Below are 17,466 nucleotides of genomic sequence, written 5' to 3'. Positions count from 1 at the left end.
CTTTAATTTAGATTATTGCGAAACGAAAGACTAGTTTTTACCACATCTTCGATATTTTTTCTTAATAATTATATAAACAGAAATTAAAAATTTTTCTTAATCAGAATCTCTTATTGTTTCTCTCATCTGAGCTTAAATAAATAATTGTTATTTTGCGATTATTAACTCGATGTGATAAATATTAAAGACATATGTTTTGAAAAAAAAACCATAAACGAGAGTGATTATCGTACATGTATTTCAATATAGACGGTGTCGATACATATTGCCCGAGCTCGCATGCCTATGAAATTTTATATCGCATTAAAGCCGTCAATATGTCCCCCTCTATATGCGAGCACGAGCATAAAAATTGTCAAACGTATTAACGCTCTGCTTCGAGCGATCGTGCTCATGCTCACCGAACGTGGATTTAATAAAGTTTCAGTGAGGAGCGATTCGTCTTCCCGCTCGTGTCACGATAATATTCCACGCTTTCCGTCTCGTCGGATATCTCCGGTCATTAAATCCCGTATTAATATCACGAGGACCAAATGATTTCTCGTTTTCGTCGGCGTACATTTATCTATGCAGACGTCGCAACAGAAATTAACGTTCCATCTCGTATAAAAAAAAATCGAAGAATAAATTCAATCGTTTAACATTTTAATCACATATCTTCATTTTTAATTTAAATATTAAGTTTTTAATAACCAAAGTAATCAGAAATTAATCTGTATTAAAGCAAACAATTTCGCACTGTTATTATCGATGGAATAATTTTTATTACTAGATACTATTATATTATATCATTGTATTGATTACAAAAAACAATTTAATATAATCATAGTCCAGTAATCATTGATACTATAATTAAAATTGACTAAAACTTTATCCAAATATATAAATAAAATGCAAATTACTTTAAATTATTAACAAATTATAATTGCATAAAATATTTATACATTTCTATCTATTCCAGGAGCTTGATATTTGTGATTCTTAAAAACTCAAATTGATTTCTTGAGGATTTAGTAGAAATGAAACCGGTGAAATGTCGATACAACTCACGAAACAAAACAGCTAACTAATAAATAGGAACTAACGTTGCTTTGTCTCAATCGAGAAGGGACTCGCCTCGGTCCGTTGCCGCCGTACTTTCCAATTTACGCTCGAAGTACCTCTCAATCCTATCAGAAGAAGTAGAAGCAGAAGAAACGGAAATGGACGGGCGCCGAGGTAAGACTTCCATCGTGGAGTCTTACGCGAAGAGAGAAGTCAGCCCGTTCCATCCCTCGTTTTAATTAAAGCAATAAGACCCAGTTACCCATCTAGGAGGGAGATCGAAACTGATTCGTTACTATTTATTTCTAATTATCTTCGATTCCATAAGCCCGGAAATTCCAGCGATGCGAATCCCGTCCCGTCGTTCCTTCCGCCGCCGATCCACCCGCTATCCCACCTGCCTACCCTCGGCCGTAATCGAATAATTAAGCCGTTGATTGGAGCTTTATTACCCAATCCGCGAAGTGAGTTTTTATTGGCGCTCTCGAGCTTGCCGTTGAGTATTTAAACAGGGCTGATTGCCCTCTTCCGATTGGAGGGAAATCACCCGCGAGATTGAACGCTGCATAATGTATCTATCTCTACCCGCCGTTCGAATTATTTTCCTTTCTTTATCGGAGGTTCCATTAAAAAAAAGTTCTCCTGTTTTCTCTGATATTTTCATACTTTATGGATTTAAAGCACCAATTTTCTTCGGCTCATAAATATAATCGTAACTAAACATTATTATTATTATAAGCAGTATAAATAATACAGTCAACTGTTTATTGCAACAAAATTTTTAGAATAACTTAAAGCTATGAGATTATAGATATGACAATTTTATCATATTAACATAATAACAACTTCACATGCTGATCCATAACTGAACACCGATTTAATGTTGCGTAAAATCCATATTCAACATGCATTCTTACGGTTTTAATTCTTCATGTGAGATGTAAAAATCGCTTCGCAAAATATTACTTAATTGGTACGAACGTTGCACGAAGCACATCTTGTTCTCGCTCCCCGCGATATAGAAATATCAAAATGCGTTTTCAATAATCGTGCGATTTACCGGAAGAGGCAGCAGGAGAATGTCCTACGTGCAGTAGAAAGGGGACCGTACGGAGGGTAGCCTTGATGTCGGCATTGATTTTGCAATGTAAAACATTTCAGTGCTTCCTAACGGGTTGGCGGAGGGCGGAGGAGGCTGGGAGCAGAGTGGAAATCGAGCCGCACGATTTTCTCCGTTGGGAACGAAAAGATATTGATGGTTACGGGGATTTGATGGCATATTGCTCGGCGTCGGACGCCGATATCGTTGAGAGATATCGTTTTGTGATGTCTTCAGTAACGCTTCCCGATGTCGGCGTGCAGGGACGCAACCCCGTGTATTAAGACCGAGGGTGCCCAAGACGATTTCGAAACGATACTTCACTGTCAGTAACACGTCGACCACCGTGCGTTCTAAATCGGATTCAGTAGAATGGAGACTGCAATCTCTTTTTTTTCCCCCCCCATTGTACTGATGATAAAAAAAAAACGAAACGGCGTCATTTAAAATCGATACCAGTACGAGATATGAAGTAAATGAAAATTGGAATCGAATCATTATTATTCTTTATAACAATACTCCGGAATGACGTACGCATTTTTCTTTTTGTTCTTTATAAAGTACTCGGTCTATGAAAATCTTTCTCGAAAGAAAAAATGGAACAGCGGTGCATTGCTCGCTTTATTCGAAAACGATAAAGATCACTTACTTACACTGCGAATGAAAGAAAATATATAAAGACGGTGTATAAAGATGATGCGGAAGAACGGCGATCCAGACGAATTGCTGGTCCGTATCCGGTCGGTGACATTTCATTCTCAGGCTGGCAAGAGGGCATTGTCTCGCTTCCCTATCAGATTCTCTCATTTCGCTGCCTTGACTCGACCCTCGAGAGCGTACGATTACTTTCTTTTTGTTTTCATTTAATTACAGATGTCAAGGGGTTGTACCCATTCCTCCTCCTTCAGCCGCCCTCGTCCACCCTGGGGCCGGCCACCCACTTTTTCCCCTTATACCTGTTTCTCTTTCTCTCTCTCTCTCTCTCTCTCTTCCCTTCTCTCTATTATTCCTTTATTTATTCCAATTATCTGCACGACGTGAATTTGTCATTGCCTTTAATTTCCCTACCCTCGCGCTCTTTCCACGGCCACTCCGCTGCTCGTCGACGACTTCTCGCGCGCCGCAGCGACTGCTAAAAGCGAGAGCCGGCGCTACCGGGGCGCGCCAAGACGTTTGACGCGAGTTTAGCGGGTAATTTGTGCTCCCGGGGTAAAAACTCTCGACTCAATTATACCGCAATGCTTTGATATTAGGGCCGCGTTTTTATTAAATCTCGCGTTATTAATTCGCCAGGCTCGATTTTTCGTACAGTCAACCGAACAGTGTAATTGCACGTCCACGTTGATTGTTGTGAATTCATTCCCGAGTAGGAAAGAAATTTGCGCTGCTCATAATATTTGCGTGGAAGAATATTTTAAACTGTAGTAGTCCTTTTCACGAGATATTAAAAATTGGATTTAGTTCCTCTTTAGTTTTTAAATTTTAATATCTACTCTCAGATTAATCCGCTCAATTTACTTTCAATTTCTTATTGAAAAAAATGTCTGGTTGGATTAATTGGAATTTTTTTCTAGTTAAAAATGGGCTAGTCTAGAAATAATTAGAATTTTATCTATTTTCAATCAGACATTTTTCTCAATGTTTATTTAATATTAAAAGAATATATTTTTGTACATGTAAATATAAGTGTAAAATACATGTATATTTAAATATTAACGTTAAAGTAAATTATTATCGCAATCAAAACAATGTACAAAATATGGCGCGCATACTTTGTGCTGTAATCGATAGCTGACAATAGGCCTGACTTTCGGAACGGATCACCCTACGGATTATTTACGACACTCGGATGTATCGGCAATCCCCATTTGCGAAATTGCCTGGCCGCATTCGAATTTTGGGGGTTACCGCCGAGCGATCTTTGAAGGGTAAGGGGGTGTTCAGGTTCCGTCGCTAATATCTTTTATTGTCAGATCGCATATTCGGCGTTTTCACGGTTCTCGTTCTCCCCGTCGACAATGATATGCATGCTTGCCATTATGGGAGAGCAGAAGGAAAGGGAAAGAGGCGAGCGAACGTAAAACGGAGACGGATAGATAGAGTGCTATGCCGCGGGCACAGCGCGACAACAGAGCAAAAAGACGCGTATAAAGGAGACCTCCATTTAGGAATATTGAAAATATTGATTTATTTTAAGTAATGGAGATACGAACGGCATCACGATCGCGTTCGCCTGCCAACGCCGTTGTTGTTCGCTCGTAACGCCCGCGATTGTTCTACAAATTGAACCTTCTGCCGCTGATAACGTCAATTAATTAAATCATTGTATACGGCGTAGGTTTGAATGAACCGCTTTCTCTTATTTCGATCGTACGGTACGGCTGTATAATATAAAAAGAACAATGAACTCAGTTGGAAGGCAAATCGAGTTAAAACCATATTATTATTATTATTATTATTATACGATTCTATATATAATACGTATAAACGAGACATCACAGACAGAAACTCTTTCGGAGACGTACTTTTAGACTTACATAAAAATTCGAATTTATGCATACAAATGCTATGTATTAAAACATGATTTCCTCGCTCGATGAGATTTCCAGAAGCTGGAATAGCGACGCGTTAGAGCAAGATTAATTGATATTACAAACGTTTCCAAGCGATCCGCTCGCATTCAGCGTCGCTCATTTGCGTATCTCCCTGGCGGCGTTATTCTACGTAGCCGACCTACGAAAGCACTCTCCAGAGGCACTCACATCGATGCGATGTGGGGACGGCGTGTTAAAAGAGGCCGAGAGCACCGTCGCGATTCTCGCGATCGGCGAGAGTCGATCCCTTGCGTGCGCGCGTCGCACCACAAAAAGAACGAGTACGCGAACGACGCGATGAAAAGGGAGGAGTAGAGAAAAAACGAGAGGCGATGGGAAAAAAAAAGAGGACACGGAAAGCTCACGTCGTCACCGAGTTGTGCATGTAGCACCCACGCAAAGCCCACTCTCGCTCGTGATATGACTGGCGCGCGTTTCCTCTTTTTCTCTCGTCAGCTTCGATACCAATATTCTAAAAACACCCTTTGTCGTACCGAGGCGAAAAGGTGGCTCGCGCCACGTAATACGCCTCGTTACACGCAGACACTTCGCGCTTGTAACGCCACTGCAACGCGTCGATGGAAATTTATCGCTAATAAAAGATTATTCACCGCGACATGAGAAACGGGGACCTCTATAAAACCATTAATCTCATTTCCTCCTTTTTCTTTCCTTTTCGGCTTATTTCGCTTTTTAAAGAATAATAAAAAGCAAAAATGTCGCCAGTTAAAGAATATTATATTTCTCTCTTTATTCATTCTGCACATATTATTATAACGATATTTTAATAACGCGATAAAATAACGATAAAATAATGATAATAATTCTTTATTGCAATATAACGTGTAATTACCAGATATTGCGTATGTCGAAATGCAGTATGAGCTCAAATATTTTTATGGCTTTCACGAGCACTCTCCCAAGTTCGATACCAATATTCTAAAAACGTCCTTTGTTGTGTCCGGGGAAAGAATCCGCGTCGCGATAATGCGGAATGCTTTTTGACTTCAGCTATGCGGTGACTGTAATCATGCTTGGCAGTTCCCTTGCTCGTACTGTGCTGCTCTAACCACTGCTGTACACTTATCATTCACATATACACTACATAGATATCGGAAATCTTCGCAGCACTCTCATTATATGACTGTTGTCAGAGGAATATTGTGGATCCTTTATAAAAAAAGAAAAAGAAAACAGCATTTTTTAGACAATACTTATATGATATTACAACAACATATTAGAGATCGTTTAGAATAAACGTAGAAAATTATTTGTTCTATGATTTCATTCCATTAAAATTCTTGATAAACATACCTACTTACTAAATATTTTCAAACATCACTTTTAATTATATTTTATGTTTAATAACATTTTAAATAATAAATTTTCTTAATTGTAAGATATTTTAATTGGATATTAGATAATGCCAAAACCAACAAGTAAAAAAAATTATTCATCGCTTGACAATGCTCGTCGCTTATTAACCGTACAGAGACAATGCGATTCGAGCGGTGATAAAAAAGATGATCTCTTTTATCATCATCTTGCTCGTAATTCCGCGTGTACGGTTATAATCATTTGCATAGCGACATAGAAACCTCAAATATGCTAAGCATCGTGCACACGCATAACGCGTGTTATACGCGAATAGGCGTGTAGACGGTGACACGCGTTGACATTCGTCATTGTTCCGGCTTAATTACACTTTCTTTCAGCGGGACAAAAAAAATTCGCCACTGTCAAACGCGTTGCTCTCTCCCGCGCTTACCTCACACCCCATTCGGTCCGATTCTCGCTTCTACCCCTCGGTGTTGCATCCACGCGAGCAAGGGGTGACGCTCGTGTAAACCGCGTGTACGGCCGTCCGCCGACACCTGTTTACTCCCTACGGACGGTCGTGTGCACGCACGGTGAAACGGTTAGTTTACGGGGGCGACGAAATCGTCTTGTTTGAGCTGTTTGCGTTGATTAAAGTGTTTTATTATGCCAATTAATGACGATCGCGATGTAACGCGATGATGACGTAAAGATAGAACCAGCTAATACGAGAGAGAGAGAGAGAGAGAGAGAAGCTTTTTATATGAGGAATCAGTCAAATGAAAAATTTGTCGGTGGAATATTTCTGTCAATTTAATCTACGAATATAATAATTCTCATACGAGATCATTTTTATAAAAGGAAACCGTGTCGTGATTATTTAAAAAATATACATAATAATTTAGATTATATTATGTATGTGATTATCGCAATTACGAATGTTTATGTAGAACAGATTGTGATAGATATAGATAATATGAGGATTAAAACTCCGCGTTTATATATTTTATATTAATATTAATATTAATAAAATTAAATAATTTAAATATGTTTCAGAAGAATTTAATACAAGTGGTACAGAAATATTCAATCTTGCGTACGCATCCATAAACGACGGATAATACGCAAGAGGATATAATACGTCGAAAAATGATATGAGAACGTACGGCACGCGCACCGCGTCTGTATGCGTGCCCATACGTGTGTGTTCCTTTTCGCCTTTCGGGCGAGAGAATAATTAAAGGCACAAAAGGGATCGTCCAACGAATTACTCGGCCGGTGCGTTCGGCGGCGCGATTGGACGGTCGTTCTCATTCCGAGATTCTCCTTGAACGCGAGGTCCACGTCAGACGCGGAAACATTCAAAGGGTTTCCGCGGGACGAGATGGGAGGAAAAAACTAATTAACTTTTCGGAATAATTAAGATAAGGCCGTTGGAGATCCGTCCGATCGGCCGACCCTAAGTTAAGCTGTGTACCGCGCTTCCTCTTTGCTCTTCATGGTAGAGGAGCCGAGTCGAATCGGACCGAGGCGAGGGTCCCTCTGGAAATGGCGATCGGTCGATTAAATCGTTTGCATGAGAAGGGAGTAGAAACGCGAGTCTTAAGCGCGCGTAAGAACTACCGTGAAATTATACGCCGTGGAAGCAGAACAGCAGCCGATTTTATTATCAGATTAGGACATTCCTCTTTCCACATCAAGGTATTAATTATGGAAAATAAATTTCCTTCTGGATAAAAATTATATATGTAATAATATTTAAATATTTATGGAATGTATCTTAAAAAGATAGAATTAATTTATGTAATAATATTTGTTCTATAATATTTTCAAGCAATAAGTAGTTGGGAAAGATTATACTACCGTTATTAAAAATTTACTTGTTAATCTTACGACAATTAAAATATCGCAACTGAAATATTCCGTTAACTTACAAAGGCGAAAACGCAAATCGGGTTGTTGAATTAAGAAAGTCTGGTAAGAATTTCAATAAAATTCTGGCGACGACCAAAATTTGCCGACAAGCAATTAGGGACATTACTATTGACCGACTCCCGATAAAGTTAAATTAAAGTGAAATCAAAGACGCTCGACTCTCGAGGCACTTTGGGATTTTTCTTTTATCGCTAAAGTTAACTCCAACGCTTCGGCAGTTGCGCGACAAGTTTTCATCTTATCTGTAATCGATTCTCTCGCGAACGTAGGTACAACCGGGAAAATCTGAGCCGGAGAGAGAGAGAGAGAGAGAGAGAGAGAGAGAGAGAGATAATTCCTCTCAACAATAATGCACATTTGCGTGATTAACGAACGGCTATCAACAAGACATTTACACGATCTACCTCTCACCACATCTTCTGTCTAATTATCAGTGTCGGTAGACAAAGTCCGCCTTCTCTCTCTCTCTCTCTCTCTCCTCTCTTTCTCGCTCTTTCTCTCTATCCCTCACGCGCCCACTTCAATTCCTACCGCGTACAGCCCGCAATAAAGCCCGTCTCTAAAAGCGAGGCAGATGCACTTTACACGAGAGAGCGGTTCTCGCGTGACACGAATAAAAGTCTTATTGCATGCCAGGGGAGCGAGCGACAGGAGGTGCAAGAAAGTAGTCGAGCGCGATGACTGGGTCCGCCAACGACGACGTGGCACATACAGCGCTCCGCTGATAATTAGCGAGCGAGCTTCGCGACATAGGACTGATAATTCTCAACAATGGTTCATTACTGTCGTTTAAATGTGCACGACAAGTGCATTCGAGTGGCTCTGCCCGGCGTGGAGACTCGGGTAGCAGCCTATCAGGCTATTTCCATACATCCTTCATTGTCCTCTTTGTACACGACTGACTATAGATTCGCGAAACTGACATTTTTATGGTAAAACAATGGGGTCGCGAGGATGGACGGAGAAGAAGACAGGAATAGAGCGAGGAGAAGAGAGTGGAGACGCGCACGTGGAGACCAGGGAGAGCCAATTCGATGTGAATCGGAGTATCGTTATTCGAGTAAATAGGCTGCTGCTGTACCGTTCATTGACGGTTTCCTGCCGAACACAATTCACGATTTGCATTGTTGTATTTTATTCCCTGAGTGGTCGAGGAATGCAACTGATGCAACGTGCTGCGAGTGTCTACAATTGTCTATTATGTACAAGAAGTTGCGATTGTCGCGTGTTATTGACGACAAAACTTAAGTCCTCCAAGGGATTGAGATTGATATATTTAAATTACAAGCGTATCAGGAGATTCGAAACTCAGAATGAGAATCGAGGTGTCTTACAATTGCATCAATGTTAATTTGAAATTTATAATTTTTATATTTTTTTTTTATATGAATAAGTTGAATTAGAATATAATTAATGTGTATCATACGTTGTAATTATATTAGTAATGATGTAAAATGTTAGATAAATAAGATTCACGAATGTATCTGATAGAAATTTTAATATTTTATTATTAATAGATCTATACTACCAGATCGCTAACAGTAGTCAAAAAATTGTGTCCGGCAGGATTTTCCGTTTCAGTTATCTTAATCTTAAAAAAATAGGCGACGACAGTATGTGTTAGTGTATAAGTATGATTCCCATCACAAGACTATAATACGAATCACAATTGCATTAACATGTACTGACATCGATATTTTTAAGAGTAAAATAGTTGAAACTGAAAATCCTGTTGGGCACGAATCTGTTATACACTAAAACTACAAATAAGTGATCTAATCTAATATATCTAATATAGTATAGACATTTGTGATTATTAAATAAAATTTTAAAACACATACATTCATTATTTTTCGAACACAAAATTCGTTTTTGACACAGTATTCGTAATGTGCAGATTAATAGGATAAAGAACAAAAGCACATAAGTAGTTCATTAACGAGATAAATAATCGTAAACGCAATTTTTTTGCAGACTGACGCAATTCTACAGTGTCGACGGATTTTTCGTCGACAGCCTCGGGAGAAATTGGTCGTGTCTCGGAAAGCGATGTCCTCTAGAATAAAATCACGGCCGATAGAAATTACGAGGGACACTCGTTCTGGCGGAAAGTGGTGGATATCGGAGGTGTGGAGGATAGTCCGTGAAGCATCGTCATTAACTGCCAATCACTGCCATTCACCGGCCGGGAAGACGAATTCGCGCAGGCAGCGTAAAGAAAGAAAAAAAGAAACGTACTGCAGACGTTGAAGGGAGATTCTAATTATTTATTTACGAGGCACGAGAAGCGACGCGCGGCCTCTCGTCGTCGCATTTGGAGCTTCGTCTCTCTCTCTCTCTCTCTCTCTCTCTTTCCAATCTATCCTTCGGCCCCTCTGCCTTGAAGAAGATTCGTCAACGAGAAACGACACGACTCTCATTCTGATTACAGTTATTATCATGCAGTATCATTCAAAAACAGTACAATTACAGTCAACGAAAACTTATATTTTACAGTCGCGTCGATGAGTACATTAAACGATCTCACGTATATAATTATATATCATTAATACCTGTAATTTGCGCGATCGCTTAACAGCGTAAGTAAGTTCATATTTGATTTCATTACTTGGCAAAGTGTTTCTCCGCGACGAAGGGACTGTATCAGAAAGAAGTTGAGTCGTCGCGCATATTAATTGACGGCCCCACTTCGCGCGCGACTTTCCAACGACGCACGTAACGCGGTTTTATCTCCGCATTGAGCGGAGAATCCCAAATTGAATTTCGCGAGGTAAAGCGTAACGACATCGCGCCTTATATAAGCGTGGAGGACGAAAGGGAGGATAGCCACCCCGCCGTCGCTTTGGTATTGGTGAAGTCGCGTGGGAGCCGGTTTTTACATCGCTAATGATTTCCGCGCTCGCTCAGACGCTAACTTCCCCGACAAATAGGAAAATTAAAGCCGCGTCCGCGCGGACCGGCGCGGGCGCGTAACTCCGTCCTGCTGGGCATTTAGTTACGACTTTTTTATAATTAATACCTCGGGTGGTAAATTAAGTCGGGCGCGGCCGGAAGAGTGAGGAAGAAACGTTTTGTAAAATAAATACCGACCGACGCCGTACTCCGGCGCGGCGGTGCGCGAGGAACCCGCGAGAAGGACGATGGGAGGGTGCGATTCTCCGGCTGACTTCTCTTCTCCTGCCCGACGACGACCCCCTCGCCTACGACGAGGTCTTGGGCTTCTTCCCTATCCTACCCACACCTAATACTCGCGGAACAACGAGTAACGGCGGAAAGGTCAATTATAATGGAAGATTACGTGCCCGCGATTCCGTCTCGCAGTCATAAATAGGTACAAAGAGTATTAAGTCCCTCGGAAGTATTAACCTGGAGAGCCATTGGGAAAACTTCCCGTTGCGCGGAAGCGAGGAAGACAAATAATTGAAGAGAGTTTTCGTTTCTCGGCACGAAACCAGAACCGTGACGCTCCTCTGGTATTAAAAGCATTTCGCCGCTCGCGAATTTGAACCCGCGAATTTATCTATAATGCAACATCCGTTCGCCAGACGTACGAATCGTATTAAAAATAATTATTATCTGCCGATTAGAGTCCCAAAGTTAAATTCATCTCATTAGCCTCGCGGAAGAGTAACTCGACGGGTAAAAAACTAGTCGCGTGTTGCGCGGACGATCCCTTATAATACGTTAATCAAACGCATATCGCCGTGATCGATTGACTTGGTATCCAGTTGCGCGTGACGCTTATACTACCGCGGCGTTTCATTGATCCTCTATGCTCTACGATCCACAGAAACGCAAAGACAGTGCGGACGTTCAAAGGTCTCATGCTGCGTTCCCCCGAGCACTGACTGGCACTGCCTGTTTCTATTTACTTGATCTTACCCAGAGGCTCTCACTGTCACGTCTTATTTCGATTCGACCGGATGACCTTACGCGTCACGATAATTTTAGGCCCTTCCGGATCTCGCGTCATACCGTCACGTTAAAGATTGAACGTTCAAAGGATCGTTTCCGTTGCTCGTTGAAACCGACGACGGACTTCTTCGCGATAATTCGAACAACGAGATGAGAACCGTTGCAGCCTTAATGGCGCTGCGGTGCATAGCCTGTATTAGTAGCAGCGGTAGCAGTCATACATAGTTAGAGTTTAATAGCGTGTATTATTGATTATAATATCGCATGATTGGTACAATCACGTCGCATTGTACCTATCAATGCACGGCATGCAACCGACCGACCGACCGACCGTGCATCGCTCGGAATCACCGATGCACGAAAACCCGGCGTATTAAATTATTTATTAGCAGGCTGTTTCAGTAGATTGAAATCGACAATTATCAGGCATACATCATCGCCGGTTAGCTATGAGTTCATTGCGTAATCGGCGCGATTGACGGTACGTAGTAAAAACGACATTACGTGGCTTACACCGTTATACTTACTCACCTAATATCGCAGACGATCGTAAATCGGTGTAGTAACAGTAGCTAGTCGCCTCTGCAAGTAGAAAATAAAACAAATAAATTATTTTTTGTTCCAAACATAGTTGTAAAATGGCGCTTCAGACGAATTATATTTAAAGTTTAATCATATATTACGTTGTTTGTAGCCAGAGATATTAATATGCATGTTTCAATAAAATTTGCGATAAAATTGAAAATATGATTAAAAGTACGCGAATATATAATCGCGATAAAAATATGTGGATGCAGTCGAGAGATGGGGGAAGGTTTGTGAGCGAAGTGCGCGGACATAGTGCCACCGAAATCGTCATCTGCACCCTTTCAAAGATCCCGCGAGCTTCCAATAGCTTTTACCCTACCACTAATGGCCGTCTACCAGCTGACGAGTAAGTGCAGACAAGGACGAGATGATTGCGAGATACAGCACTAAAGAAGAGAAACAGAGAATGAGGGTAGCTATATATTGATACAAAGAGCCATCTCTCTTCGTTCGCCTTCTCTTGTGTTTCTCCTTCATATTCTCTGTCTCGAAAAGAGAATACAACAAAGAAAGGAACGTTATCGTGAGAATTTATCGCATCGTCGTTATGTATACATTCAGTAAAAAAATAAATAAGAAAATTTTTTTTTGCAAGAAACCTAAAAAGATTTTTCCACTCCCAATATCTATCTTTTTTAACTCGTGAAATTATACAATTGCAATACGAGCTCCGCTTCAGTTGCAATAAAGCTATAATAGAAAAATCTATTAATATACATAAACAGGGGTGAACATTATAGGCTGGAATCGTTATTTATTACTCACCACTTTCTTTTTTCTTCATCGCTGCCAAGAGGGTGCAAGCAGAAAAAAACGGGCGGAAGCGGGGATTTCTGTAGGGTGCTGGTAGTAGAGTATGTGACAACTGCCGAAGATATTCGGTCGCGAAAGAGTATAAGCTTAATCCTCCCGCGACAGCGACAGAAATATGAGACCATATTGTCTCCATATATCATCCGAGTGTTCTTCGACGGGCAACCCTCGAATCAACTTTCCTATTGCCGCCGAGTGTCTTAGAGTCTTAGACAAGGTGAGAATATAAGAGAATGATACACGCGTTTATATAAATACAATTCATATCAAATGGAGAAACATTAAATTTAACTTCGTTGCTTTATTCAATTTATTTAAATTTAAATATAATTAGAGTGAAATCCGTCTTTTCAATATAATTGTATTTTACATCAGATATTACGAAGCAATCGTTTGTATAAATACATTCAAATTATTTAAAAAATCCGAGAAACACGGTCTCTTGTAGAAGCTAAGTTAATTGCTAGCTAAGTTAGTTACCAATAAGATGCTTGTAATCATGATTACGAGCCAAACCGATTGTTTCGCACTGTTGACTTACGAGTTAATTATTTTATTTAATTAAAATAATAGATGAAGGCATAAAAAAAACGTTACATACACCTAAACTATTATTTCAAATCCCAATCTCTTTAAAAGATTAATTCGTTGACGAGCGGCATGATGCAAAAATGTATCTTAATAATACAAGTCGTGTGAAAGATGTATTATTAAAATATATTTTGATAAGATAATATTCGTGGATGGTTCGAAATCTATTTTGTCTGACATGAAATAGATTTCGAACTGTTGAATCGAATGGCACACAGATGACTCAACCACTCAGGCAAGCAACGATCGCCGAGGGCTTGAAGGTGCGCGAAAAGGAGGGCAGCTCGCAGCTTCTTGGCGTCGTCTGCCGCGCCAATTCCCAACAAATTGTAATTTCTAGAAACAAATTGAATATAAACGCGCCGTAATTCGAATGCCTGCTGCAGCGGCACCGGCACAATAATGATGACGGCTGCGTAGGAGCCAGCGACCGTGGCTGAAGGGAAGCAAGGCAGCGCCAGGAGACGTAGCCATGCGCGAAACAGCAATCTTTCGAGGCAATCTCTTTAATAAATGAAGCATACGTTCCCGCTTTTGAATTACGTCTACGTAATGGCCTCCCACTCCTACCCCATCTCTCTTGCTCTCCGTCTCTTTCACTCTTTCTCGTTCTTGTGTCACGCGTCGGCGCTGAGCCCAGCACAAAGAGCGACGTAGATTCCGTCGTCGCGATCGGCAAAGCCGATTTGGCTGGATCTCTTAAAAACAGTGATGCGAGGCGAATACGACGCAAATTATCTTTCATATGACAAGCAATCAATAATGTTTCATAATTTATGATATCTCAGAGAGACGTACTAAACAAGTTGTAAATTACAATTTATACATACAAAGAGTTATACATGTAATATTATATGACGAAAAAAATTAATACTCTAATTATAAAATTCTATTAAAAGCAATTTGATTTGCAGACGGAAAGCCATATCGATATTCTCCGATTTGATAACGTTAGATCCTCGCGTTACAATAAGTCGGAGGTTAATAGCAAATTCATCTCTGACGAGCATATAAAGCCCATGTCTGTTAACCAGAACGTTCGCACCTCCATTCCGACAGATTACGCCAGCGATAAAAGTGCAATGAGCTCCGTCCTCGTCCTCGCGAACGTATGCAATCACCTACGAATATTATAGCCAGGAGCGTCGGTGAAATAACAGCACAAGTAAGTAGTGTCTGCCTCCATTGTTTCTCTTCAAATCAAAAGCAGTCAAATTCTCCATTGTGATCGCGCCATGCGCTATACTTATGCGATGGCATGGACGATGGAGAAATACGATTTAACGACACTGAATTGTATATCACGCGAATATACAAGGTATATCTATCCCGTTTAATATTTTTAATCTTATGTAACTTCTAATATCTAATATTTAATTAGTTCGAAAAGTTTTTTTGGAAATATATGAGAGAATGTTAAAAGTGTCAAATATCATTTTTGAAAGTGCCGGATATCGTGTGTTAACAAAATTTATTATCATGATGATCATATAACATATTATGTCTGTCGATATGTTAGCGCTCGAAATGTAATTTATATTATATAATATTATGTACAAACTGCGCACCCCTATGTACGAACCTACATAAATATATATATATATCTATATATACGCATACATATACGAAGAACACAAGTCGACGCTGCGTGTGTACAGTCGATGCGTCTGCGGATATATATATATATATATATATATATATACTCACAGAGTAATCGCTGAATCGGTATTCCGTCGACTGACAGACCTAGGCAAACAATGGACGTTTGATTGTTCAAGATTTAGTGCTGGTTTACTACCGTCGAATTCGAATTCGCGATATCGCGTCGCTCAGCGGCGTGGGTGTGTCAGCATCTGCATTCACAAGCTTCGCGAAACGTTCCCGATTTTCCGCCAAGTACAATTCCAAACAGGACTTGATTTCGCCAAATCTTGCAGCTGATTACTCTCAATGATGAACATCATGAATCTCAATGATAATTTGAAAATCACAATCACAATAGGAGACAAATCAACGTGACTCAATTGTTGTAAAGAAAATTAATTCATTAGAGACGTAGTAATAGTATTATTTTCATCCGTACAATTCAAATAAATTCGCGTTATAAATCAAGAAATTGTCTTATCTTAGGCGTGTTATTTGTGCATTGTGTCAAACAATTACGAAAAGGGGGATGATATCCATGGACTTCTTATCTCGCACTTCGCATAAAATGTTACGCTTACACTGTGGAAGACGATACGGCATTTACATTATTTTACATTACTGTCTTCGAGCGTGCGGTCACGTCAAAGTGGTATTTTCAATAGTCCGTGCACTGGAATTCGCTCGGAAGAATTTGTATTTCCCTGCGAATCGCAGTTGGTCATTGGAAACGGGTCAGCTGAGATATGGGTACGTCTTAGGAATCTGTTGGTATTCAGGGATAATGAGATTACGTGACGGAACCCCCGGGATCGAGTTTACATTCCTCTTTGTGGCGATCGTGAAAGTTCCAAATATCTAAATATGGCAATGCCATTATTATGTAATTTATTATTGCATGATAATACGATAAAAAAATTATGTTATATTAAAATATCATAACATCTATATATTATTTTCACACACAAGATTGACTGAGAGCAGGCACTTTTGTATTTTGATACGCGAGGATTGGTCAGAAGAATCTGAATTTCCCTTCTAAAAGAGGGTCTGTCATATCCTAAAAGTGGAAATATCGAATGTCTTAGAAATTCCACAGCCGAGAAAATAGAATTCGATTAAGAATTCGAACAAGACAAGCGCAATCGTTCCCCTTCGAAATCTCAACAGAATGTGGATCTGTACTTTCACATAAATACTAAAGGCCTTCTAAATGAAGAAAAAGATTTGATGATACCAAGGATTATAATAGTTGCTCTAAAGTTGATTTAAAAAACAAAATTCTTTGAACTTATTGAATAAAAGTAAATAGTGACATATTTTTCATATTTTATCTATTATATAATTAATAATTTTCTAAATTTTTATCATCATTTTTATTTTCTGTGTCTTATTATAGTCCCTGATTTTTATAATTATATATATTTGTTCCCTTCGCAGGTCAATCGAATTTACAGCTCGAGATTCAATAACCATAATTGTTAACAATATGTTTATCTAACGCAAGATTAACTTTGACACATTTTTATACATCCCGGAAGAGATACAGTCGAGGTAAACTCGTAGATACATTTAGCGTCGCTATATTTCGCTTTTGCCGAGGCACGATCGCGTTGATTACAAATAAACCGAACAGACAACCGCTTTACACGCGCCAGTAAAATCCACACGCGCGTCTGTCTACGTTTAAGCAGACTGCAACGAGGGCGGATGGGGAAGCTGGTTTCGTTAAAACAACCCCTTATATACCATCCCCGCGCTTTGGCCTCCAGCTTCCACGGCGACGTCAGCCCTTTCTTCCGCCGCAACAGCGTCTGTGGCAATTCACTGATCCGCATTTAGGACAGGAGGCGATATTTAGGCCGAAGGGTGAGAGGCCTCGAAGTTAATTAGATCGACTTCGTCAAGGCGCATCCACTTAACTTC

At 40.0% G+C, this 17,466-nt stretch overlaps 1 protein-coding gene across 7 annotated transcripts in view; it reads right to left on the bottom strand.

The window, feature by feature from the left end:
• LOC105143509 (uncharacterized) overlaps nucleotides 1-17,466 on the bottom strand; it is a 559,838-nt gene that overhangs the window by 364,750 nt on the left and 177,622 nt on the right. For 5 of the 7 annotated variants that reach the window (XR_015544298.1, XR_015544295.1, XM_087403654.1 and 2 more), the window contains one exon: nucleotides 12,436-12,486. The exons of the other annotated variants lie outside the window; for them this stretch is intronic. Coding sequence is in view for 3 of the 5 variants with exons in the window: in XM_087403654.1 (XP_087259780.1) it covers nucleotides 12,436-12,486 (51 nt within the window). In the remaining 2 variants the exon portion in view is untranslated. The remainder of the gene's footprint in view (nucleotides 1-12,435; nucleotides 12,487-17,466) is intronic. 7 annotated transcript variants of the gene reach the window in all.

This window comes from Acromyrmex echinatior, chromosome 2 (genome assembly GCF_024713525.1).
Source record: "Acromyrmex echinatior isolate Ae372 chromosome 2, ASM2471352v2, whole genome shotgun sequence".
Taxonomy (NCBI): Eukaryota; Metazoa; Arthropoda; class Insecta; order Hymenoptera; family Formicidae; genus Acromyrmex; species Acromyrmex echinatior.
Note: the sequence above shows the minus strand (reverse complement) of the source record. Positions and strands in the feature narration are given on the sequence as shown.